Source organism: Odontesthes bonariensis, chromosome 12 (assembly GCF_027942865.1).
Source record: "Odontesthes bonariensis isolate fOdoBon6 chromosome 12, fOdoBon6.hap1, whole genome shotgun sequence".
NCBI lineage: Eukaryota > Metazoa > Chordata > Actinopteri > Atheriniformes > Atherinopsidae > Odontesthes > Odontesthes bonariensis.
The window spans coordinates 15,153,678-15,178,667 of NC_134517.1; the positions used below are offsets into that span (position 1 = coordinate 15,153,678).

The window sequence follows — 24,990 nt, forward strand, 5'->3', positions numbered from 1 at the left end:
CTCAAAAAAAGTCTCACATGCTGTACCAGCATACTAAGTATCATGTTGGCATAGAGTTTTAGTATCCAAGGAAATACCTTTTCATAACATATCGGTAAATACACACCTTGGAAAGTGATTTGCCTCATGACTCATAGCTAAGAATAGTACTAATGTTGATAAAAACTATAAAACCATGTATGGCAGATTGCAACATGAACATACGGTTAATGGGGGTTCCATGGTTTCAACGTAATGAAATTAGTTCCCCATTCACTCGAATTTGCTCTTTTACTGTTTATATCTGTGCTCAGTGTAGCAGTAATGAAGCAAATCAGTGTGTATGGAGTTGCCAGGCAACACTTTTTGTTCATGTTTCTCTCTATGTTCTGTAATCTAATACTCCTTAACACTCACCATGGCCAGGAGTGGGCGTGTTGGTGTGTGTGTGTGTGTGTATGTGTGTGTTTGTGTCCAGCTATTTTGCTAATGTGACGATGACATCATCAATAAAACATGCAGGTAAAAACATCTGTCATCATTTGTATGTCGAATGCAGCCCGGCCTCTTTGGGGAATGACTTGCATCTGTCATCCTCGACAGACCATTTGTCTTCATTTTGTTTTTCATCTGAGAGATGGAAACATCAGAAGCACAGAGGCTTGTAAGTACTGGCGGTGCTGTGCCGCGCTGTGCTGTATTGCTTAAATGTTGCATTAGATCCTTGCAAGTGAAACAGTCCTGAATTAGTACATGATAATCACAGAGTCTAAAAACAGGGATTGAAGTAATTCCCCCACCATACAAACACACGCACATTTTTGTGTCTATGCCAATGGTTTTTTTCCACTCATCAACGCTGTTTAGGATAATTCATGTATTGCTTGAAATTTAGTTTGCTATAAATGTTTTATGAAATGGGGCCTCAGGTGGACAGCTGAGGAAAGTAGAAGTGAGGAAAAGAAGGAGATATGCGCACCCACACCCTGCCCCCTAGGTGTTTTTATGTATTCAGCAAATTTGAAGCTCTGAACCTCACATGGATTTAGTTTTTAAAACATTTATAATGTGCTGCTGAAATAAAAATTTCAAGTTATTGTTGATGAATCTTTCGAGCACGTTTTTAGGTTAAGCATATACACATATCCAGAGAATCTCTTCATTGGCCTTGCCGCTAAATTTTTGAACAAGTAACAGCTAAGGAATGATCGTAAGTCAAGTCATGCATGCAAGACTAACAACTTTAAAGAGACCATCAGCAGGATACCATATTTAGTCTGCATTGTCACAGGTTGGGGAAGCTTTGTGAAGCGAGAGACTGATGGTCCATCTCCAGCCAACAAATCACTCCAGAGTAATGCAGGGCCAGGGGCAGATGCAGGGATAGGGGGGGGATCTTTATCCTATCCCGGGAGGTATCAGCGCCAAATAGGAGAGGGTGTTTACCCCTAAGGGCAATGATGATGATGATAGTGTATGCTTGTGTGTGTGGTATGAATTGTCAGTACTGTCATAAATCTCTGCGTGGGATTTTTCGCACACACACTCATTTTTGCATTTCTGTACGTATCCGTGTGAGAGCAGAACAGTATGGTAGTCAAACGGGTCCTAATTGACAGGTAAATTTGTGTGTAACGTAAGCAGCACATTTGTAATTTCTTTTTCCTAAAAGGAGCAAGTAAAAAGATAGGCAAAGGATGGGGAAAGCTAAAATCATCACCACAAACCAAAATCCTTGCATGTCGTGTTCACTCTCTCCTTTGACATTTTTCGGATAGATTCTTCTACGAGGACAGGTTTCCCCTTTCCATGAAAAAAATGGATTTGTATAGCTCAATTTTATCAGTCAGAGCTTGACTGATGAATTGGTTAAGCTGGAGTTTTGACTATTAATATGATATTTTTGAAGACTTGTCAGTATCACCATACTATTACTGTTCTCTACATGTCTGAGGTAAAACACGATAATGTTGTTCTCTAATCTCCAGAGGACTATGACTCCAGATTAGAGTGGTATGGCAAATGCGATTTGCCATACGAGTGATTTGCCATCGCAGTGAAGAGCTGTAGAATTGATAAAAATCAACTGTTGTGCTTAACAGCTCTCTCCTTCTGGCCATACTGCCATCTAGTGCAAGGCCTACACATGGAGATTTTGAATTATGAACTGATTTTACTCAAAGATGTATGACAAGACAATTTAAATTAGTGTGTGTATTTATAATTGTGTGTCTTTTTGAGCAGCAGAGATGAGAGAGTCTCTGGTGGTAAGATGGACGGTGATTGATGAGAGGTCTCAGGTTCCTAACATATTATCAGTTTAATAGGCAGGACTGTGAGGGAGGGCTCACCACCTCATGTACATCCTTAAAGAAACATTGTGGGGGCTTAAACAGACTGCAGACAGGAGGTTTGTGATGTGACACAAAGTTAATTTGCTTGCAGTCCCAAGTGTGTCTGGCATGTCTTAGTTGGAATGTAGAGAATCATGACACTGACGGTCGTGTGGTCATCAGTTCAGTTGCATCCATCATCCTGTTCCAGATTTGTCAGATGAGCATGCTACGATCTGGCACTTGGCGTGTAAAATCAGGGGAAGGAGAAGGAGATGGAGTGAGCAGGAGAGGTGGAGAAAGTGAGAAACGTGTGAGGGGGGATGGAGGGGAAGGTTAACAGATGCAGTTTGAGTATCCTCTCTGCTCCACAGCTGTGACAGGAAACAGTGTCACTGTGGTAATAGTGACAGATAAGGTCTTTAATTGTAATACCTCATTCTTCACAGTATTAATGCATGAACAGAATTGTACGCGTGAAAATTTGAGGTAGCATTTCGAGGTATTCTATCTACTCTGTGTTGCAGATTCCATTTTGTTCAAGATACTCTGCACTGAACATGTGTTTAGTTCAAGAGAATTCAGATTGATCTAATGCATTATGTGATTGTATTATGGCTTCTCACCAAGGATTTCATTATTTATAAATTAAACTAAAAGCCTGCCCTCCATTTACATGATTTAATGGACCAAAGACCTATTTGGGGATTAAGCAGAGGAGAAAAAAGGGAGGAAGACAGAAAGCAGAGAAGAAAAGAGCCCACTCCTTAGAGAATCCCAACACAATGTGTTCTTATCTTTTCAATGTCACTTTCAGTTTTCTATTGGACATTCCAGGCCCGATGCCCCTGCTAAAACTATCTTCAGAGCACACAATAACACAAAGACACCTTTAGTCATCACCTATGTATGAAATGTTTTCTAAAGACAGACTGTTACTTTCTAGTTGTTTTTTTTTTCCTTTTTTAGGTTTTTATATTTTGCTGAAGTGATGCTCAAATACTGTATAAATTTCTGCAGATTTTTTAAAAACGTTAAAATTACATTCGATTTAAAATATCTATCTATATTGTTTACAATATTATCTTATTTTATATTTAACGATTTTAATAATGCACAAGGAAGACATGAAAGACACAAAAACTTGAGGAAATAGTGGAAAATTATGTTTAGCAATGGTTCCCTAGTAGAAATGTTGTGATTACATGAAGTAAGCCTTAACAAGAACTCAAAGATTATAGTATTATGAAGAGCAAGCACAGTTAACAGCCAAAGCATACCTCCTCATGGAGCGTCAACACTGTCTGATTTGGTTTTGAGGAATAGCTGCCCATTCCTCCATTAGCACTGTCCTGAACGGGTGTTGAGTCTGGAAGGACATCGTAGAAGCATCCACAACTTATCCCATTATTTTATGATGAGGTTTAGTTCTGGACTTCTGGCAGGCTAAGGAGGTGGCTCGGTTAAAGATATTTCTGCTACGTGTGATTAGCTACTTGTGATTATTAGGCATTGATGTGTTGGAAAACTTAATCCAGTGCACCTGATGAACGACTGAACAGCTTACTCCAGTATTGGGGAATATTTATGTGCTAAGATTTCCTTCAGTGATTTGAAGGTCGGTCTGAGGATCAACAGAATACACCCTCAAACTGAGGCTGCCCCAATGGTCACCAGTCAGCCTATAATTTCTGTTCTGTACACATTACTGCCCATCAGCCCTTTTTTTTCATCACTGCGAACACCACAGTAGACCACTCTTGAGGGTTCCACCATCAATGAATGTTCACTTCACCTCAGTCTTTCTTGTCCCTCTGGTCAGCGATCTGTTTCCACCAAGGTATCTGCTGTTTGTGATGCCGGCTGAAATCTGTTTTGTAGCTGGACGAGATCAATTTGTTGATTTGCGGAGCAATGGTCACATGTAGCTCAGGCTGGCCAAGATGGAGCTAGTGCTACACTGTTACAGTAGATGGTTTCCGGTTGTCGTTCTTTATAGCTCTGGATCACACAATTGTTAGAGGTTTTAAGGCTTTCCAACTCGCTATAGAAGTGAGCACAGCTCAACTTTTAACAAAATCAAGATTTCTTTCATTTTGAAAAAAAAACTATATGGGGCTTTTTTTTTCAGGTCCTTTGCTACAGTTTTTGATATTGAGAATGAGAACGAGGATGGCGCTTGCAGTTGTTTGGAGTATCGGGGGTAGCTAGCTATTAGAGGTTTATGGACTGTGTGGCATTACAACAGCTCCACAAGCACAGCTCATTACCCAGCTAATGTGAGAAGAGAGTGACCCTGCTAGCTCGCTCTCAGTTCGCTTTCCCCTTGGTGCTACAGCTGTGTGGACCCCCTAGGGCTGGGAAAGATTCTAAGGAAATGTGGACACAAAAAAAAATGTTAGAGTGTACCACAGGGACAATTTATGTTTTTTAAAATTTCTACATACAAAATGCATATCTTCATTGTGACAGTTTCATATTTAATGGTTAGACTTGTTTTGGGAGAAAATAGATTTATTAAAGCGAGGAGAAATGTCTTTTTCCTCCCACTGGGCCAAAAACAAGCTGGATCACACTCAGCAAGTAAGGCTGCTTATGTCTGTGATCACACAGAGAAGCATTCTTACACATACGCAGCTGTTGCTTGGTTGTATTGATGAATGGCAGGTTTGATGGCTGAATGGTAAAATTCAGATGACTGTTTGTGCAAACTCCTACAGGCATTCACCGAACATGTGTGGGCCGCAGTTTTGAAGACAACTGTTCATCAGTCCCACATTGTTCCGTTGGCTAGTCTCACAAATATTCATTCTCCATGTTTGTCTCCGTGAGGCATTTTCACAGGACTAATCAAAGAGTTCAGAGGGATTTGTATAGGTTTTTATACACATGCCCGTTGGTGTCAACAACTTGAGCTTTCGTTCATTTGTTCTAAAACACGCAAATGGCCGGAATGCTTGAGAGAAATGAAAGATTTGAACTGTTTTAGTATACCTATATTGTATCTCTAATCCCCAAGTTCCTTATTAGTTTTTTGTAGGATCAGTTGTTAAGTTGCTAGAAGGTTGTTATTTCCCAGCCTTTTCCAAAGATATATCACCATAGCCAAGTGTTTAGGACTAATTCAGTAGAGCACATCACAAATAGATCTCGCTTTGTTGCACCAATGTCCTCTTTGCTTCGTCCGCTTGCATAAAAAGACTTTTAAGCTGAATTTTAAGTTGTAGAATAGACATATTAAACGTATAAGGGGCGACCTTACAAACTGGTTAAATCTTTCTGATAAATGCACATGTCATATCAGCTACAACCTCCTCTTGCAGCTGTGGTATAAGCCTGTCATGGTATCAAATACCTCATGGAAAGAAAAAAAAAGTTATTTTCCCCTTTAAATGTGCTGTAACATAAGGTTGTCGCTCCATATTCTATCAGATCTTTTAATACTTGGCTGTGGCCATTCTGGTCCTGGCTACTTTTATCTCTTCCTCATGCCCTCCCTGAACTATGGTCTTGACCGAATTGGGTCTAATGCTAATGGTCAGTATTAGTATTCTTCATTTCATTCATGGCCAAGAAAGCTGTGGAAGTCCTGGATGGAAACTCCCCTAGTTCAGTGGAGCCTGAAATTGGCTTGAATGGAGTGGGGAGTGGAGCCACGTCACCTGAATGGGTCTCAAATCAAAGCACATTAGTCTTGCCTCAATTGTTACACCGCCATACAGTAAATCTCATCCGTGGCAGGCAAAGTAGTAGATTGGATTTATCAGCCGTTCACTGTGGCATTAAGAAAAACAGAGCTAGAAATCCCACCACACAAATGCATAAAGACATCCAGGCTAAATGTGCATATCACATGCACTCATTCACGCTTTGAATGACTGATTGTTTAGGCCTTGGATACAGTCTGTAAACGTGACTGACATACACTGATCAGCCACAACTTTAACACCACCTGCCTAATATGCTGTTGTTTCCCCCTTATTGCACCAACAAACCTCTTACCTGTCAGGGTGTGGACATTGGAAATATAACTGGAGTATAATAATTGGAGTATAACTCAATTATAACTCATGTAAGTTGGCAAATAGCATTATTGATCCATCACAAATGCAAAACTATTTGCTTTGGTTTGCTTTAGGAACACTAGCAGAAAGGAATTACTTACAGATAACTCCACCCATGTGAATTCACAGACTATAATTTATGATATTTTCATACTTCATTTTCATATAGGAGACTTTTTCAGTTAAATGTTATTGGTGCCCTACTCACTATCTAAACCTTTTAAAGTTCACCAGTGTCAGTAATTAAGGAAACTATACATAAGGCACTGTAGGTGACCAACAATTCTTATATTGATCTCTTGATTAGAAGATCCCCAAACAAATTAATCTGGATAGGTCTATGGTACAGTGAACCCTGATTAGTTTTATTCCAGGATACATTCCACTTAAATTCAGTGGGTGTTTTATTTATTAATTTTCAATGTACAGGAGGTGGATACACACTTCCAAAAACTCTTTGTTCTCTCTTACTGAGAAATAGAGAGGAAGGAAGAATGGAGATCAGTGGGGGGAGGAGGCAATGCACAGAGAATGATGCTAAAAGTGAAAAGAAATCATTGACAGAAGTCTTCAATGACAGAGAGCAAATTCTTTAAGTGGCTGCGAGAGGAAGATGGGCACAGAAACAAGGGACAGACCTGGACGTGGCACAGAAAATGTTGTTGTTTTGGAACATTGCAGCAGATGAAATGTAAATCTTGCTGAGTTGGTGCAATTGATTAGGACCTTTGGGAGAATGAAGGCCGTATTAATTCAGCACTGTTTGTGTGTATGTATGCTTCTGAGTTCATTTGTGTGTGTGTGTGTGTTTAGCTTCAGCATTCCATTATATAGGTACCATTTAGGATGACTGCAGCACTTTTTACAAGCGCTGCAGAGATACAAAGAGGCTCATAGCATTTTGCTCAAAACCTTTTTTTTTTTCCTTCTATACTGATGCAGCAGATACAGTGTAATACGAGCATCATACATTGCTTTTAACTATATCAGTGAATACTGTGTCTTTACATTTTTAAATCCACCACTCAACTTTTGGATTACCATTTCTGCCCATTTGCATCTCTCATCTTATCCATAATAGTGCTGAAGGGTTTGTGAACTTTGATTGTCTGTAAATCTTCTATAAATCTTTTCTATAAATATGTTTCCTTGAGAAGTTTAAACTGAACACTCGGTATGAGATTTACCAATGGAATGCATAAAAGGGAAACAGCTGATTATTCAACTGACGGGGTGTGGGGTTGAGATCAGCTGAAGTAGCGAGATACGGGCTAAGCTTGACCCTTGCTATGCCAAAACTAATGCTGTGCATTTTAAGTCTCAAAGATAGACTAAAGTAATTTGATGGAAACATCTTTGGGTAGCAAAAGTATATGAACCTTTGCTTTCAATATCTGGTGTGCCGCACCTGAACAGAAATAACCAGAACATAACATCTCTGGTGCAACGGGATCACATGACAGATTGTAAAGTATGTACGTTGATTTCGAGAAAAAATACATAGCAAATTCACAATAAATGCCCAAAGATTGCACAATTGCACAATACCTATGTTTTGCTTCCCTTTATTTTCTTCTGTGATACAGCTCCTGATCTTCTAAATGTACTTCTGATCACTTTTCCACAGGTGGCGGGTGAGCAAAAGGCCTCGACTCTCAAGTGAGAGAGATTGCTGCTTCAAGTCTTTTCCTTTCAATTTGCAGTCAATTTGCTTTTCTATTTCGCTCCCACCCAACTAATGGTTATGTTAAAGACTTAAAAATGCATCGTTAGGTTTAGAAATAATGTTTATTGTTAGGTTTACACGTTAAAAAAATCATGGTTAGGGTTGAGAATAATGAATTACATGCTTTCATGGAGAGTCATCTTACAATTCTAAAGCCTGGATTGTGATGCTACTTAGTATTGGTCGTGTGGACTGTGCATTGGCTTGGATGTATTCTACTCTTCTTCTTTGAAGACCTGTGGCTTTTTTCCTTGCTGCCCTGACATGCACACCATTGTCATTTTTCTGATGATGAACTTATGACCATTAGCAGTATAAAATCTAAAGGACTAAAGGACAAGTATTCGAGTGATACTGTGTCTACCTCTGGAAGACGACAGACAGAAAGCTTGGGCACAGATGCTGGTGCATAATTCCACTTTCACAGCATGCCGCTCACCCACTCAGGGTGAAAAAGAAGCTCCCGCATTTTAATTTGTCTGAAAAAAAATAAATGGATGGACGGATTTCTATTCCCTCTTTTGTTAGTTCTTTTGAGAGTCTTTCTTTAAACATTTGGTCGCTCGCTATCAAACAAGCGCAGAGAAATACCAACACGTCTCAGCTGAATAGAAAGACATTTTTATCGGCGGACAGACAGTTAAACGCCGGGACTCACAGAGAAGCATTGACTAAGTTCAGTCAATATATTTCACGGCAGTTACCCTCTCTGAATGATAAGCTGCCATTCACCATTGCTCCGAATGCAGTTCACTTCCAGGCCTAATCTACAATGCATCAGGGTTATCTCCCGGCTCCCAGACAGAGAACACCTGCAAGGGAATTTCAATCAGCCTCTCCCATATGTAATTAAATGGAAATAATTGGTTTCATTCCCTTTGTCATCGTTTTATTTCCCCTTCGTGTAACACAGTGCTCAGGGCTATGCACGTGCACATTTGTCTGTCACTTCCTTTTCTGTTCTCCATTAGCCACTCCAAAGTAATCTTTCTTTTTTTTTCTTTTGTTGCCATCTTTCTTCTTTTATAAAAAAAAAAAAAGTAAGTGGGATCTCATCCGAAATATGATTGTCTGTGGAGTGTGTCTTGTGTGTGTCTGTGTCGTAGGTAAGTGTGTTGCTGCCATCATCAGGCAGGAAAATGAAGCTGCGCTACTAAAGTTGAGATAAAAGCACCAAATTTTTATTTTCCCTTTAAAACACCAGAGTTCATTTCACCCTCTGTAGTCACAATTACAAAGCTTTCTCAATTCCCAAACATCTGTGACCCTCTTACCCTTTGTATTTTGTTTGAATCCCTCTCTTCTTCATTCTCACACAGCTAATTATGCCCTTTTACTTGAATCTTTTCTTCCGGCCTAAACTGACTCTCCTCTTCCCTTTTTAAGCTCAAGCAAAGCGAAGCCAATGCTGACACCAAAGAGAAACTCCCTCTACGACTCAGGATCTTTGAAAAGTTCCCCAACAGACCCCAGATGGTGAAGATTTCAAAGCTTCCATCTGATTTCACTGTGCCCAGGATCAGGTATGTCCTAATCAAACTGCCGTCTTAAACCCAAATCATGTTGTCAAAGATATCCCCGGCACAAAGCAAGCATTTCATATTGTTAACACTTGTTTTTAGAGAAGTCATTAGAGAAGCTCAAACCATGCAAAGAAAGAACAAGATGAAAACATGTCATATCTGCTCTTAGCAGACGGCAACTAATAACAATCTGCACGGAGGCACATTTGTTGTGCAGCTTTTAGCAGTAGAGCTGAATTATATCCAACGCAACAGACATTATTATTTAGTGGCTGATTAGTGCACAGCTGGGCCCTTTGCTCTGTAGAAATCCCCCTCTGCAGCACATCTGCTATATCATTTTGCAGCTGAACTTACCCTGATAGAGTTTAGAGTTATAATACATTTGTGACTTGTTCTTCTACCTTTGTTGAATGTTGATTTCTGTAGTCAATCAAAATCAAGCACATTTGTGTGTGTGTTTGCTATGTATTCTAGAGAGAGTTTCATGAAGCAGTTCATTGATCGTCAGCAACAGGATACCAGCTGTTTGTTCAGGCGTCTCCCCTCTGCTTCGTCATCCTCCTGTGACCACTCTAAGCGCTCAGCCATTGAAGACAACAAGTATATTGATCAAAAAGTACTTTCACATACTTATTTTCCTGCTGGCTTACTCATTATGTCTTTCAGTCTTACACACACAATCGCGTGCATTCACAGAAAGCGAAAAGCAAAGTGACGTTTCTGAGCCTTTAGCTGTAAATGCAGTTTTCAGTGGCAAACTGCACCAATGTGTGTGCTTTTACATGGTGCACTACAATAAACAAAGTAGCAGCTAATGGACTCTCAACATTTGCTCTCTCTCAGCTTCGCAGGTCAATATTTAGCATTCGAGCACGAAACCTCCTGGAAAAGGAAACCACAATCAATAAAATTCTACGGTAAGAAATCTCCCCTGTAAAAGTATTTACTGATGATTTGCTGCTTTGATTTGGTTGGACATACCAACCAATATGCTGTTTTATTAACTGTTTTCAATTTCTGTATGTATTGTGGTTATTAGAATTAAAAAAAGGGCAATCTTTACATAGTCCGCCCATTTTCACAGCCTGAAAAATTGTGCAGTTGACTGCTAAGCATCTTCATGTCCAGGGGTGGCCTGTTTGCTTGTTATTTTGTGATAGATTTCAAAGATAGAAGTCATGAAGCTGAATACAAGTGTTGAATTCGCAATCTGGTGCTGTTCAGTGGGGCTCTCACTTTGTTGCCTCAGTGTGCTGTAAAAACATCACAGACCTATCAGAGAGATCCCAAAACCCTCAGATGTGGCTAAATCAACAGCGTTGTATATTCTTAGAAAGAAGGAAAGCACTGGTGAGCTCAGCAACAATAATACGCCTGGAAAACCCCCGAAAGATAACCTCTGGTCAGCAGAATAAATGTGTTCCCTAAAGAGAAACCCCTCACAACGTTCATCCAAGTTAGTGTTCTTGAGGTGGCTGAATTATGATCAAAGTGTGCAATTAAAAAGATGCTTTCGTGAATTGGAAGTTTGTTTACTCCATAGTGCAAATCACTTGTCACACTCACTGAGACTCACCAGCGACAGATAGACTTTGAGCAGAAAACAAGAAAAAAATTAAGAAAAAACACAAAAGAAAAATAAACTGTGCAGTTTTGGAATAAGATTCATAGGAAAAAGGAGCTCAAGACTATCTATTGGTGCTGGAAAGACGGCCAGAGAATATGATTGATGATGTGACAGTTTATTAAAGTGGTGGGATTAATTCTGCCTCTTTGTTCGGAATTAGTCAGATGTTACAGAACTGATACCGTGGCACTTAAGTGTATTTATATGGTGCAAAGTCACAGTAAAAACCATCTGATGGAACTTTAAAGAGTAGAGTCCAGGTAGACATAGTCCAATTAAATACAGTTATAATCCAATTAAATCCAAATTATTATAGTTGTATTGTATGATGTCATGTCATAATAAGTTGCTTGTTAAATGAAACTAACAGGTTGCATCTTCTTCACTTTGATTTAATCCTCTAATGCGATGTGACACCAAACTATACAAAAGCATCCCACAAACGTCACAATGCAAAGCAATTTCATCTGCTTCAAAAGCACGTCAGTCACCTGACCTCAGACCGAATGAGCTTGCCGTTCACTTACTGTAGACAAAATCCAAGGTAGAAAAATCCCCAAACAAGTGGTAACTGAAGGCAACTGCAGAAGAGGGCTGGCAAAGCATCTCAGGGTAGGAGATTTTGTATTTGGTCATGTCAGTGGGCGCTGGCCAAAATTACTTCCAAATATTAGAGATAATGCATACATTTCTAATTTTGGAAGCCTTTTTAATTACTTTTAACCCTGCAAGGAGCCATGTAAAAGTGGCTGTAATTCCTCAACATACTCTAATGCAATTTTTGTTAAAGTACTACATTTAAAGTTGAAAATCTATACTTCATTACTTCATTTCAAATCCATTGTTGTGTTGTGTTGTGTGGATGCAAAACTACGAAGATTGTGTCACAAATAGACCTGACTATGCATCTCTCTCTTTCACACACACACAAACACACACACTGAAACACGTGCAGCCCCACTTAAGTCTCATTTACTGACATGATGAAGTAAATGGATAATATGCTGTTCTGCATGGCAGAGCTGGCAGTAACTGCATATTAGCTCGCAGACACCATGTCCAATCCCCCCCCCCCCAATATTCTCTCTGTCTGAGAGATAGAAAGCAGATCAGTAGTCATAACATGTTCTGTTTGGCTTTCCATCTACCACACAAGCACACAATTACACCCAAAAGCCAAAATAGGCAAACACACTATAGCAAAGAAACAAAAAGACGAGCATTCATGCTTACTACCAATAAACAAGTAATCCCTCAAAGTACACAAACTGATGGCGTCCACAGTGTCATTACCTCTTTTCTGGGACATGGCTCTACTTTTTTTTTTTACCAAAATGACCGGAATGCTCAAGCACTCACACACACACACACACACACACACACACACACACACACACACACACACACACACACACACACACACACACTCCCTGATTAATTAAACGATTGGAGCCCGTTTCACAATGACAGACTGAAAAACTGATCCGGTTGTTTCAGTTTGAGATCAAAGACAGATTGTTTAGCAGGATGGAGCAGATCCCGAAAGGCTGAAGGTTCAAAATGTTGTCACACCGACCTTTGCTCTTTGTTTTGTTTCACTTTCATTAGATTGACCAAGAAGAAATAATTCTTGTTTCTGTGGTTTCCAGGGCTTGTACCAGACAGCGGATGCTGAGTGGATCCTTTGAAGGTCAGCCAACCAAAGAGCGCTCCATACTCAGTGTGCAACACCACATACGGCAAGAGCGCAGGTTTGACATATACGTGCACACTCACACATCAACAAGTACAGTCGTACGTTCCTGTGCTGTACCCCACGCAAGATCATTTCTCTTCATTTTCTGCTTGTTGTATCTGCAGGTCTCTGCGACATGGCTCCACCAGTCAGAGGATCAGCCGAGGGAAGTCACTGGAGACTCTCACCCAGGATGTGAGTACAAAGTCACACATTATGAAGCATTATGAACTGTGTGCTTGCATGCTGTCAGAATAGCTTTTCTCAAACAAGGCTTTCGGTACAATTATATTTGTACTCCATAAGACTTTCTTAAATATGCAAGGAATATCTGTAAAAAAAAAAAAAAAAAAAGCTCTGTGAAAAAAACAACAAATAGTGAGTCATATATCTTTTATTTAACCTCTTGCCAGCATTCCAGCACAGTGCGCTACCGCAATGCCCAGAGGGAGGACAGTGAGATCAAGATGATCCAAGAAAAAAAAGAGCAAGCTGAAATGAAAAGGTGTCAAAAATTTACGCAATTTCAAGTTTCTAATCAAAACAAGTTTTGAAATCCACCATCCATGCGTACAGTGCTTTGTCCTGGCTTATTGATATGTAGCAATGGACGTTTGCCTAATCTCTGTGCTCGTGTGATTGAGCAGAAAAGTTCAGGAGGAGGAGCTGAGGGAGAACCATCCTTACTTTGATAAGCCCCTTTTCATCGTGGGTCGTGAGCACCGTTTCAGGAACTTCTGCAGGATGATCGTTCGCGCTCGCTTCAATGCGTAAGATTTCTCAAAATAACATGAGATTTATCACTGCTTCATGCTAAGCTAATACAACATCCAGTTTACCTTATTAGCCAAAATACGACTAAAAAAACTCCCTTTTTGTCAAAACACTGATTTGATTTTATATTCATTCTTATCTAGATCAAAAACTGACCCGATAACAGGAGCAGTGAAGAACACCAAATACCACCAGCTGTAGTAAGTGTGATGGATTATTGATTCCCTTACTCTCCATTGATCTGTTCATTATACACCCGTGGAATACTCATTAATTCTGAAGCTTATAACCTGCCCTTTCCCAAACTGTGGTGCAGAATTAAAATTTCTGAATTGCAGAGCTGTGAAGTACGTTACACCTATTACGCAACCTGATTCAGCCAATCAGAGAGAAGTATTACTAAACAAAGAAACAGTCCCTTTTATAAGACACTGCATCGTTTTTCTCTGTGTTACCCTTTTTCTTGTTTGTTTTTTTTCTGGTTTGCAAACTTCATTCAGCCGAAGCTTTTTTTTCTGTGTGAATCCTAACAGACTCCTGTTTTACAATGCCTTTTTTAAAGTAAAAAAAAAAAAAAATAGAACCAGTGTGTGTACCAGTGAACACAATGCAAAGAACTGCATAACACCAAACATACTTGAAAATACAAAGACAACACATCCAACACCGAAACTAAGAAACATGAGAAATAAAGAACATAGTAAAAGCATAAAAACATGAGACAACATAAAACAGAGAAGTGCACAGCGTCCAGTTATAGGGAGTATGCCAGTTTGAATAGGTGAGTTTTAAGTTGAGATTTAAATCATTCAGGCGGCTGAATTCTGAATGATTTGCAGTCTGTTGATGAGTTTGGTGGGGAGTCCAGTGAGCAGGGCATTGCAGTAGTCGATGCGGGATATGACAAATGAGTGAACCAGGCTTTCAGTGCTGGATTGGGTCAGTGATGGGCGGAGTCTGGAGATGTTACGGAGGTGGAAGAATGCAGTCCTGGGGATATTTTGGATGTGGGGTGCAAATGAAAGGGTGCTGTCCACATTAACGCCGAGGCTCTTGACTTGGGGTGAAAAGGGTACAGGAAATCCGTCGATGATGATGGGTGGAACTGGATTGTGATGTGTTTTGGTGAGGATGGATTTGGAGCCGATGAGCAGGGCCTCAGTTTTATTGGTGTTCAGTTTTAGGAAGTTCCTGCTCATCCAGCTCCGGATGTCTTCAAGGCAGATGATGAGGGAGGTGGGAGGGATGGCAACAGTTGGTTTGGAGGAGATGTAGACCTGTGTGTCATCAGCGTAGCAGTGAAAATGGACCCCATGGTGACGGAGGAGTGTGCCCAGGGGGAGAAGGTAGATGGTGAACAGAAGTGGACCCAAGACTGACCCCTGGGGGACACCCAATGAAACACCCGAACACCCAGACTTGTGGTTCCTTAGTTTTACGAATTGTTGGCGGTCAGTGAGGTATGATGTGAACCAGTAGAGTGCAGCACCAGTGATCCCAATGCCAGCCAGGCGGTCCAGGAGCAGAGGAGCTGGTGTCAAACGCTGCACTGAGGTTGAGGAGGATGAGAATGGTGAATAGTCCGGAGTCAGCTGCACGGAGGAGGTCATTGGTGATTTTGACCAGGGCTGTTTCAGTGTTGTGTTTTGGGCAGAAGCCGGATTGGAAGGGTTCGTGGAGGTTGTTTGTGTCGAGGTGGGACTGTAGTTGTGCTGCAACCACCCTTTCGAGTATCTTGGAGATGAAGGGGAGGTTGGAGATGGGCCGGTAGTGGGTAAGGACATCTGGGTCAGCACCGGGTTTTTTCAGGATGGGTTAGATGGCAGCCAGTTTGAGAGTGGGGGGTACAGTACCAGTGGTGAGGGAGGAGAATTATGTTGGTGATCATAGGGGAAATGGACGGCAGACAGGCTTTGACAAGCGAGGTGGGAAGAGGATCAAGCTGACAGGTGGTGGTTTTGGCTTTATTGATGAGATCCGAGATGGTATGTTCTGATGCTGGGGTGAAGTCAGAGAGGGAGCTGATGAGAGGTTTGGTGACCCTATTCTTTTAACTGTTAGCTCCTCCTCCATCTTCCCTTTATCGAGCCTCTGCTCGTTCAGGCTGCTATTGAAAATAAGAATTTTTGTTCTTAATTGCTTGCCTTGTTAAATAAAGGTAAATAAAGAAGATGGTCCGTTAAACATTTAATTAATCAAGTAATAAACAAATTCTTCACATCAGAGTTTAGTGCAACAATGTCTACTAAAAAAACGAGCAGCAGCTCAACTTGAAATACCTGGCAGGCATGTAAACAAATAAGCAAATAAAAGTGCCACAGTGTTATAAAGTAAGGCCGGTAATGTGCTTTTCGGAACTCCACTCTTAATTCTTACTCTCCCCCTCTGGCTTCAGAGAAGGAAATGTACGTTTTTCTTGATAAAAAACAACATCTCTACCTTGTCAGGTTTGAGCCTGTTCCTGTTCTCATCAAGGATGTTAGCGATGTCCTTGCCACCTCTTGAAATCCCAAGTTTGCATATCTCACAGTTTGCAATCGCAACGTTTTTTTCATCCACTTTAAAATACCTCCACACCGCAGACATTCGCGCCCCCAGATTCAAGCTGCTGCCGTGTTCTGCTTCGCTTTGTGGCACGCAGCAAAGTGACGTCATGCCGCATGCGTTGTTTCTGTGTGGAGTTGAGACCATAGACATAAAAATTCGGGGAGTCCTCCAAAAACCTTCCTCAGTCGAAATAAATGCAATGTGGAGGCATTGGAGACCCATCCAAGATGGTGGTCGTGCTGATACGTCAGCTCCAATAGGCAGCGTCAGTCTATGAGGCGTTTACGTATATTATGTCTATGGTTGAGACGATCTGACTCTGTACCACCACATAACAGTAAAAATTACGCTGTTATTTTTTCCCATTTGTTTTTAAATATTATAGTTCTGATGAAAAAAAAAAAAAGAGAAAAAATATATTTCTATATATTTCTAAATATAGGCTATATATCCGATCCCTGGTTGGGATGAAATGTCCGATTCCAATCGAGTCAGAAACCATGTGGTCGGCCCCGATTTCCGATCACGTGATCGGATCGGGACATCCCTAGTTATGATTATTAACACATGTTGATATACTGTCTTAACTGTTTTCAGTTAAATATAGGGGTGGAAGTATGTGCTAACCGTTGGATTTAGTTTTTATTTATGTTCTAAATAATCTTCTAGAAACTGGCTTGTACATCTTTATTGTTGCATGTCCTTGCAGTGATCTTCTGGGCTTAGTCACCTATCTGGACTGGGTTATGATCGTGGTGACCATCTGCTCATGCATCTCCATGATGTTTGAATCACCCTTCACCAGGGTCATGCACGTCCCCACACTGCAGGTATTAAAAACTAATAAAACTGATGGTCATATGAACAGTTGAGTTGATTCATGAACTGGCAGATATTGTCAAAAATTATCATATCTGTTTCAGATTGGGGAGTTTGTGTTTGTGATTTTCATGAGCATTGAGCTCAACCTGAAGATCATGGCAGATGGTCTGTTTTTTACTCCCACGGCTGTCATCAGAGACTTTGGAGGAGTGATGGACATCTTCATCTACCTTGTAAGAAACAAAAAAGGCTGCTTCCAACATTCCACATGAGAGATCATGATCATGAATTTCTTAAATAAGACCCGTCACATACGTTTTGTCTTCTTTAGTTTGGTGAGGGTGCATTAACACAACACAGAATATTGCTTCTTGGTTAGTTAGTTACTGTAACAAAAACAATAAAGCAGATTCCTGATGTATTATATTTAGGGGCTCACAAATGCCTTCTTGTATCAGAGCAAAAGCAGCTTTAAATGACCAGATTTTACAAAAATGTTCCATCAAAATTTGTAGAGTTCATGGGGGGTTTACATCTTAAAATCAAATTTTCTAATTGCTGCAGGTTGTAATTTTGTTTAGCCATTTAAGTGCTATAACCATTTTATCCAAGTTAATGGTCATCTTTTTCTTACTTCACCAATTTACAATCTAACTCCAAATAATTTTAAATTTCAAAGTTGAGGCTCATAGAAAACTGTGTGAAATGTTCATGGGCAGCAGATGGAATACATCTGGTTTGGTTCCACTGCAGTAGCATACAGTACATGTACGTACTAAGTTAGGAATGATGGAATGAAACTGATCATTTTGATAATGAAAATCCAAATATAAGATCATCAGTACATATCCATGCATGGTAATGTCCCAGTTTGAGTCATTTTCAGGGTTTGATTATATTCAGGATATGTTGGTGTTTACGTGCAACATTAAAAACCTGGTTATTCATATACCTAGATACATGGTGTCCAGGTTTCCGATCATGTTTGTGAATGTATCTAAGGCTGCGGCTACACGGAAACGTTTTTCACTGTAAACGATACTTTTTCTTATCGTTTCGCTGTCGCGGCCACACGGAGCCGGCGTTCCCACTACCCCAAAACGATAGTTTTTGAAAACGGGTTCCAGAGTGGGAAAGTTTGAAAACGGCCTCGTTTCGTTTCCATTGTTACAGCTAAAACGTTTTTGCGTCAGTCACACGTTGACGCTGGGAGCCAATTTTAACACTTCTCTATTGTCTCACAGCGTGGCGTGACACAGTGGCGTGTGTACTGCCTCGTTTCATCGTTTTCGTCTGGACAGCAGCGCGTTTCCGTGTGGTCGCAAGAATTTTCGAACCCGTTTTAAAAAAAAACCTCGTTTCGTTTTCGTGTAGCCGTAGCCTAATAGTCGTCCAGTATCATTCCAACTGCTATTATCTTTGCAAACGACTTTTTTTAATCCCTGCCCTCATTGTAGGTGAGTCTGATCTTTGTGTGCTGGCTGCCTCCTGACGTCCCCTCTGAGTCTGGAGCTCAGCTGCTGATGATGCTGCGCTGCCTACGTCCCCTCAGGATCTTCAAGCTGGTACCTCAGATGAGGAAGGTGGTGCGGGAGGTTCTCAAAGGATTCAAGGAGATTTTCCTGGTTAGTAATCCTGCTCAACTAAGACCATTTTCAAAATATACTTGCTTTGAGGTATTTTAAGAGTTTAGGAGCTTCTGCTTAATAAAAAAGATAAGCTCGTCACTCCCCTAACATGCACTCTGAGCATATCTATTTAGATGTGCACAAATGAAACTATTAAACTTTACTAAATTGTTCTCTGTTGTTGCTATGCATTATTTTGCAGTTACGTGCTCTGCTCTGTTAACCAAGAATTTTATTGTATTATAATCCTCATATTATATCATTAGAGGGGTCCCATAAATCATGTCTCCACTCGTCTCACACATCTGTCTGACATCCATATCTCTGTCTCTAATCTCTGGGACTTGGATTATGATGTACCCTGCCTTAAACTCTTGAATGATTCTCCTGCAGGTTTCCATTTTGCTCCTCACACTAATGCTGGTGTTTGCAAGCTTTGGAGTTCAACTGTTTGCTGGAAAGCTCGCCAAGTGCAACGACCCCAGTATCATCAGTCGGGTACTACAGGAAACATAATCTCCTTGTGCTACGCTCCTTCTAAAGAACTACAGGCTGAAAAAGTAGAAGAGGCTTCCCCAGTTAAATCCAAAATCAAATGCTTCTATTTATCCTATTCTTTAACAGCAGACAGCAGTCTTCTTTTACTTTGTGGTTTAGTTCAATCTTAAAAAAAACTTTTTGCAGACTTTTATTGTGTAATTCTCAAAGAGGAATTCTTTACCATTTGGGTATTTCTCCCTTTTACATTTGCTAACAATTTGTTGTTTGTTATGTCATTATAGTTGTAACTGATGCTAAACTGATGTTTTGCTGTTCAACCATGTGGTTCTTTACAGGCGGAATGCCATGGTATATTCCGAATAAATGTTAGTGTTTCCAAAAATCTCAACCTGAGACTGAAGCCTGGGGAGAAGAAACCTGGTTTTTGGGTACCAAGAGTCTGGTAAGACTTGTTTCCTTATTTGCTTTAGGGTTGTCTCGCATAGTCAGTGATTGAAAGTATCCACTTTCTCCTTTTCCAGGGCCAACCCACGAAATTTCAACTTTGACAATGTAGGAAATGCGATGTTGGCTCTGTTTGAAGTTCTGTCTCTCAAAGGCTGGGTGGAGGTCCGAGATGTCATTATTCACCGCGTCGGACCGGTACGGTTAAGAAACAGAGTGCTTTCCCCCGCTATAATCTCCTATATTTAACAGACATTACTGTTATTCAGCTCATTTTAAACATTTCTGTGTTGGCAGATACATGGCATCTACATCCACGTCTTTGTGTTTCTCGGGTGCATGATTGGACTCACACTGTTTGTCGGAGTTGTCATTGCAAACTTCAATGAGAACAAGGTTTGAGCAATGCATACGAGTACTATTTCCTGCCACTAACTAGTCCCCTGACTGTGCCGTTCTTTTGTCACGGAAATCACAGACCGGCACAAGCAAATTCATTTCTTCGTAATTGAGTTTGTATCATGGCATCTTTAGATTTAATCTGCAACAGAAAGTGTAGACAAGCTGATAGGAATGGACCTCTTCAAACTGATGATGGTCCAGTAACATAGTATCTAGACCAGCAGGTTGTCAAAAACACCACCTTTCATGATGTAAATGTGTTGCTTTCTCTGCTAGGGTACTGCTCTGCTGACAGTGGACCAGAGACGATGGGAGGATCTGAAGAGTCGACTGAAAATAGCCCAGCCACTACACCTGCCCCCCCGTCCAGGTAGAATCAAACACACTCATCAACATACGCATGCAAAAAAATGCTGTGAAAATAATTTTTGAAGACACAATACAGATCTAGAGTGATACTCAAAATCATGATGGTCACGTCTTCCCCCTAGTCCCTGATTGATTGTGTGCTGTGTGCGCTGGTGTGCTTGCTAAGTAGCACCTGCATGATTAATCCCTATTTAACATTCCTTGTTTTTCATCGGGGACTGTTACTTTGAGGGATTCATCATGACACCCAAATGATGACTAGCAGCAGGAATGAAAAGCTAAATATGAAGATGGATAACGCAAATGGTTCAGACACTGAATCGCACACGTCACAGCCTTCTACAGGAAATTAATCAAAGGTTTACACTTTATTTGAAGTGAACTACAAGCTGTATCTGCACAAAATGTACATTTTTAGACAGCCAGCAACTATCTTTCTACTGCATCAACTTAAATTCTACACATATCCTTAATAGTCACATATCAACATGCGAACCCTGCAGATTTCCACTCTTGCTCTCCCTTATGTGATTAGAGTCATGGGAATGGTGTAGGTACATCAGAGGCACTGTGGGAAATTGCCTGTTAGTACAGTAAAGGCTGAGAACTAACAGCAAATCAATGGGCTCAGTTTTAGTCAGCAGTACAGCTTACCCGAGCAACCTGACTTTGATCCAAATCCAGAGGCGTTCCCTCGCCATTGGCAAACCACCACGGTGCTGAGCTGGCCTTTGATCACGTGTTCATAGTCAAAGTACTTGTAAAAGTGTCTGAGTGGTCAGCAGTAATATATATATATTCAAAGCCTGCAACTGCATGTTTAGCCGCTTTCGGACAGAGCCGTTCTAAGAACGCAGTTATCAGAACTGTCCTACTCGAATTTCGTTCTGATAACTGTCCTTCTGTTTCAGTCTGCATTCGCACATGAGTCGGGACCAGTTCGGGACTGATGCGCCGCGCGCAGCCGTCTGCGACAGTGACGTGTTACTTTAGCCGTTTAGCGCCACATTCAACAACAAAACAAAACAAAACAAAACCCGGTAAAAGTAAGGAAAGAAGAAAAAACACCACAAAGAAGCTAATATGGAGAGCGGGGAGGCCACCGTGTTCATGGTCTGCATGATGGTGATATTAATCATGGACGATCACATCAGGCGTCCAACATCGAGGCTGGAAGAGCTCACAGAGAGAGTCAGGAGTAGAAGGATCGAGCGCAGGCGATACTTTTTCATTTCATGAAGTAAGAAAGGAGAGCAGAGCGCTGCAGACAAAGGAGACCAGTGTAAGTTTAACTTATTAAACACCCGCCGGTTGTGTCCTTGTCGTATGAGGAAACATTTCAGCCGTGATAGCATGACATGGGGCGTAGCTACCAACCACCAAACATCTCCGTCAGATGCGTTCTATAGAACCCTGAAAAGACCCGACCTCGGAGAAGGAGCTAAATGGTTATAGGAATGGAGGGAGATGGCCCCGAGTTCCTCTATGTCTGAATGCGGGAGAAAACGGCCCCGTTCCTTAAAAGGTTATTAGAACTGCCAAAGGTTCCTACAGTCCGAAAGCGGCTATAGATTCCAAATATTTAACGTTCATTTGCAGTTGAAATCCATGTATTTTTGCGTACATAACGCTTCAAATGCAAGTGCATAGGAGTGGAGCTCATTTCTGAGGCTGCAGTTCAATTGTGGTTGCAGTCGGAAGTGGCAAGTCAAACATGGGTATTTGAAAGAGTTGCGAAATAGCTTTAAAAGTAGCCAATAATTCCAGCTACTTTTATCCTATAAAACGACAGATTGCCTCCCTGTGTACCGGGAAAATGAGAGTCCCATTTTACAAATGCATCCAGAATATGAATATACATATGCCATAAATGCGATCATATAGCCTCAAAAGAGATGAAAACACTTTCAAGCTTCTTCTATTAAACCCAAATTGTCTTGGAGTGAGTTTTAAAGCCTCACTCTGCAATTTGACAAATTTGAAAAAGTACATATTGTTTGCATTCATTGCATACACCAATGCATGCACATGAATTAAATATGTGTGAAACCTGCAGCATTTCAGAGGCTTTTAGAAAGAGACCAGACTCGGGCTCAGACAGCCCAGGAGTGCCATCTTCTGGACAGAATGGGATACTACCACATGCGTCAAAAGCAACAACCGTTTTTTTTTTAAACTGACAAAGTGATTTTATACACTGTGATCTGAACACTGACTTGATCAAATTCTTCATATTTTCGCGCAATCTCTGGCTTTCATCTGCCTGACAGAGAATGGAGGTTTCCGGGCCAAGATGTATGACATCACTCAGCACCCCTTCTTCAAGCGAGGCATCGCTGTGCTGGTGTTGGCACAGTCTGTCCTGCTTTCAGTCAAGGTAGAGCCTCGCTTAACAATGCTTCTTAGTTTATTGTATTTTGTTTAATCTTGTGACATCGTATTGTTCTCACTTCTCTAGGTCATTTTAGGAGCTATTCTACATTGGGTTACATTTAAAAAAATTACAATCTGCTCTTTTGTAGTGGGACGTAGATGATCAAGTGACATTTCCACTTGCTACCATGTCTGTAGTCTTCACCTTCATATTTGTTCTGGAGGTGAGTCTGTGCTCTGCCTGCTCCTCCATCATCTTTCTTTTACATGGACCACTTCCTCTGATATCAGCTAATGTTGATTCTTAGGTGACAATGAAGCTAATAGCCATGTCTCCAGCGGGTTACTGGCAGAGCAGACGGAATCGCTACGACCTGCTGGTCACGTCACTGGGTGTCATCTGGATAGTTTTGCACTTTTCCCTGCTGGTTAGAAAAATTGCATGTCATTTGGGGGAAATTTTCTAATGAATGTGAATGACGTCAGTGAAACACATATAACTCTGATTATCCCCTGTAGAATGCATATACATACATGATGGGCACGTGTGTGATCGTCTTCAGGTTCTTCACAATATGTGGGAAACATGTGAGTACATGTAAAAGTACCCTTCCTCACCGCCAAACAATTTAAGCTTTAGTTTTGAAACGCGATCCTTTTTGTATGTGTGTGTGTGTGTGTGTGTGATCTGTGAAGGTGACGCTGAAAATGCTGCTGCTGACTGTAGTGGTAAGCATGTACAAGAGCTTCTTCATCATCGTGGGCATGTTTCTCCTCCTCCTCTGCTATGCATTCGCTGGAGTTGTTCTCTTTGGAACCGTCAAATACGGAGAGAACATAAACCGGTAATTATTGCATTTCCTGATCTTCATAGCGGAACTTGTTTCTCTGATTCCATATTCGACCTGCAGGCCGCTGATGGAGTATGAAGTCTTTGCAGGGTTACCTGTCTCATTTTGTCTGTCTCCTCCAATCATAGACATGCCAACTTCTCCACAGCAGGCAAAGCTATCACCGTCCTCTTCCGTATTGTCACTGGGGAAGATTGGAATAAAATCATGCATGACTGCATGGTAAGATGGGCTACAAGTCCAGTGCACAACACTAAATAGTGGATAAAAGAACAGACCATTCATTTCTAATCTAGAAGAATGATATATATTGTTTTGTTACAAGGTTGCTTCCCCTCTTTTGCCGTTCGAAGGACAGTATAGCATCACTGGATTTTTTGTTTCTGGTGCTCACTGTAGAGAGAATGATGCTGTGGTTATTTTTCTGGTGTTCATTTTACTTTAGTTGCTCTGCTGACTTGACAGCGTGTCATTTTTTTCATTCATTATTCCAAATTGTTTTGTTTTTTTGGTTTGTCCCCAGGTCCAGCCCCCATTCTGCACCCCAGATAAACATCGCTACTGGGAGACGGACTGTGGCAACTATGCTGGAGCACTTATCTACTTCTGCTCCTTCTATGTCATTATAGCCTACATTATGCTCAACCTACTTGTAGGTCAGGGTTTGTTTGTATACTTATTTTGTTTATTCCATACATTTAACATTTGTACTGTCACATTATTACTTCGCTCTAAAGACTCTGACACTATGATGCGAGTTCCCAACAGATAGCCTATTACATGCTATGGTTTTATTAAGCTTAGGCCAATATTCCAATAGTTGAATTTAAGTCAATATAATGCCATAAATGACATCAGCAACAACAAGAGCTTATGAATGAAATTATTGTGTATTTCCTGTGAAAAGGAAAAGGGACAGAGGTAGAGTGACAGGTTAGAAGAATGCAACACCTTAAAAATCAGATGCAATCCACGGAAAAGGGAAAAAACGTAGCAGGGGTTGTAGTAAAAGTCTTCATCAGAAGTCAAAGAAAGGATGTTTAAAAACAGCGTTGGACTGCTGTGCAATTATAATCCGAAACTGTTCAAAAGTTAAAGTTTTTTCATACTTTAGATCACATCTTGCAGTTAATAAGAAAAGAAAAAAAAAAACAGCATGGGTCCCCTGTCCTACCGCTGGGAGCCTTTTTAACTCATTGAACTAAACAGCCAATTTGTGAAATTAGGAAACACCGCAGCGATATATTGCAGATACTAGCTAAAAAAGAAAAGAGGATGTTGTCAAGGTC

At 40.8% G+C, this 24,990-nt stretch overlaps 1 protein-coding gene across 4 annotated transcripts in view; it reads left to right on the plus strand.

Annotated features, from left to right (window-relative positions):
- The window catches only part of nalcn (sodium leak channel, non-selective), an 84,547-nt gene that overhangs the window by 52,072 nt on the left and 7,485 nt on the right, over nucleotides 1–24,990 (plus strand). For 3 of the 4 annotated variants that reach the window (XM_075479217.1, XM_075479218.1, XM_075479219.1), the window contains 23 exons: nucleotides 9,489–9,625; nucleotides 10,103–10,244; nucleotides 10,472–10,545; nucleotides 12,905–13,006; nucleotides 13,116–13,185; nucleotides 13,404–13,495; nucleotides 13,638–13,760; nucleotides 13,908–13,964; nucleotides 17,021–17,141; nucleotides 17,235–17,366; nucleotides 18,591–18,758; nucleotides 19,155–19,259; nucleotides 19,598–19,704; nucleotides 19,784–19,904; nucleotides 20,004–20,102; nucleotides 20,385–20,478; nucleotides 22,748–22,854; nucleotides 23,000–23,074; nucleotides 23,159–23,278; nucleotides 23,370–23,438; nucleotides 23,547–23,695; nucleotides 23,830–23,923; nucleotides 24,225–24,357. In XM_075479217.1, coding sequence (XP_075335332.1) covers nucleotides 9,489–9,625; nucleotides 10,103–10,244; nucleotides 10,472–10,545; nucleotides 12,905–13,006; nucleotides 13,116–13,185; nucleotides 13,404–13,495; nucleotides 13,638–13,760; nucleotides 13,908–13,964; nucleotides 17,021–17,141; nucleotides 17,235–17,366; nucleotides 18,591–18,758; nucleotides 19,155–19,259; nucleotides 19,598–19,704; nucleotides 19,784–19,904; nucleotides 20,004–20,102; nucleotides 20,385–20,478; nucleotides 22,748–22,854; nucleotides 23,000–23,074; nucleotides 23,159–23,278; nucleotides 23,370–23,438; nucleotides 23,547–23,695; nucleotides 23,830–23,923; nucleotides 24,225–24,357 — 2,491 coding nt within the window. The remainder of the gene's footprint in view (nucleotides 1–9,488; nucleotides 9,626–10,102; nucleotides 10,245–10,471; nucleotides 10,546–12,904; nucleotides 13,007–13,115; nucleotides 13,186–13,403; nucleotides 13,496–13,637; nucleotides 13,761–13,907; nucleotides 13,965–17,020; nucleotides 17,142–17,234; nucleotides 17,367–18,590; nucleotides 18,759–19,154; nucleotides 19,260–19,597; nucleotides 19,705–19,783; nucleotides 19,905–20,003; nucleotides 20,103–20,384; nucleotides 20,479–22,747; nucleotides 22,855–22,999; nucleotides 23,075–23,158; nucleotides 23,279–23,369; nucleotides 23,439–23,546; nucleotides 23,696–23,829; nucleotides 23,924–24,224; nucleotides 24,358–24,990) is intronic. The other variant, XR_012772535.1, reaches the window with a different exon arrangement.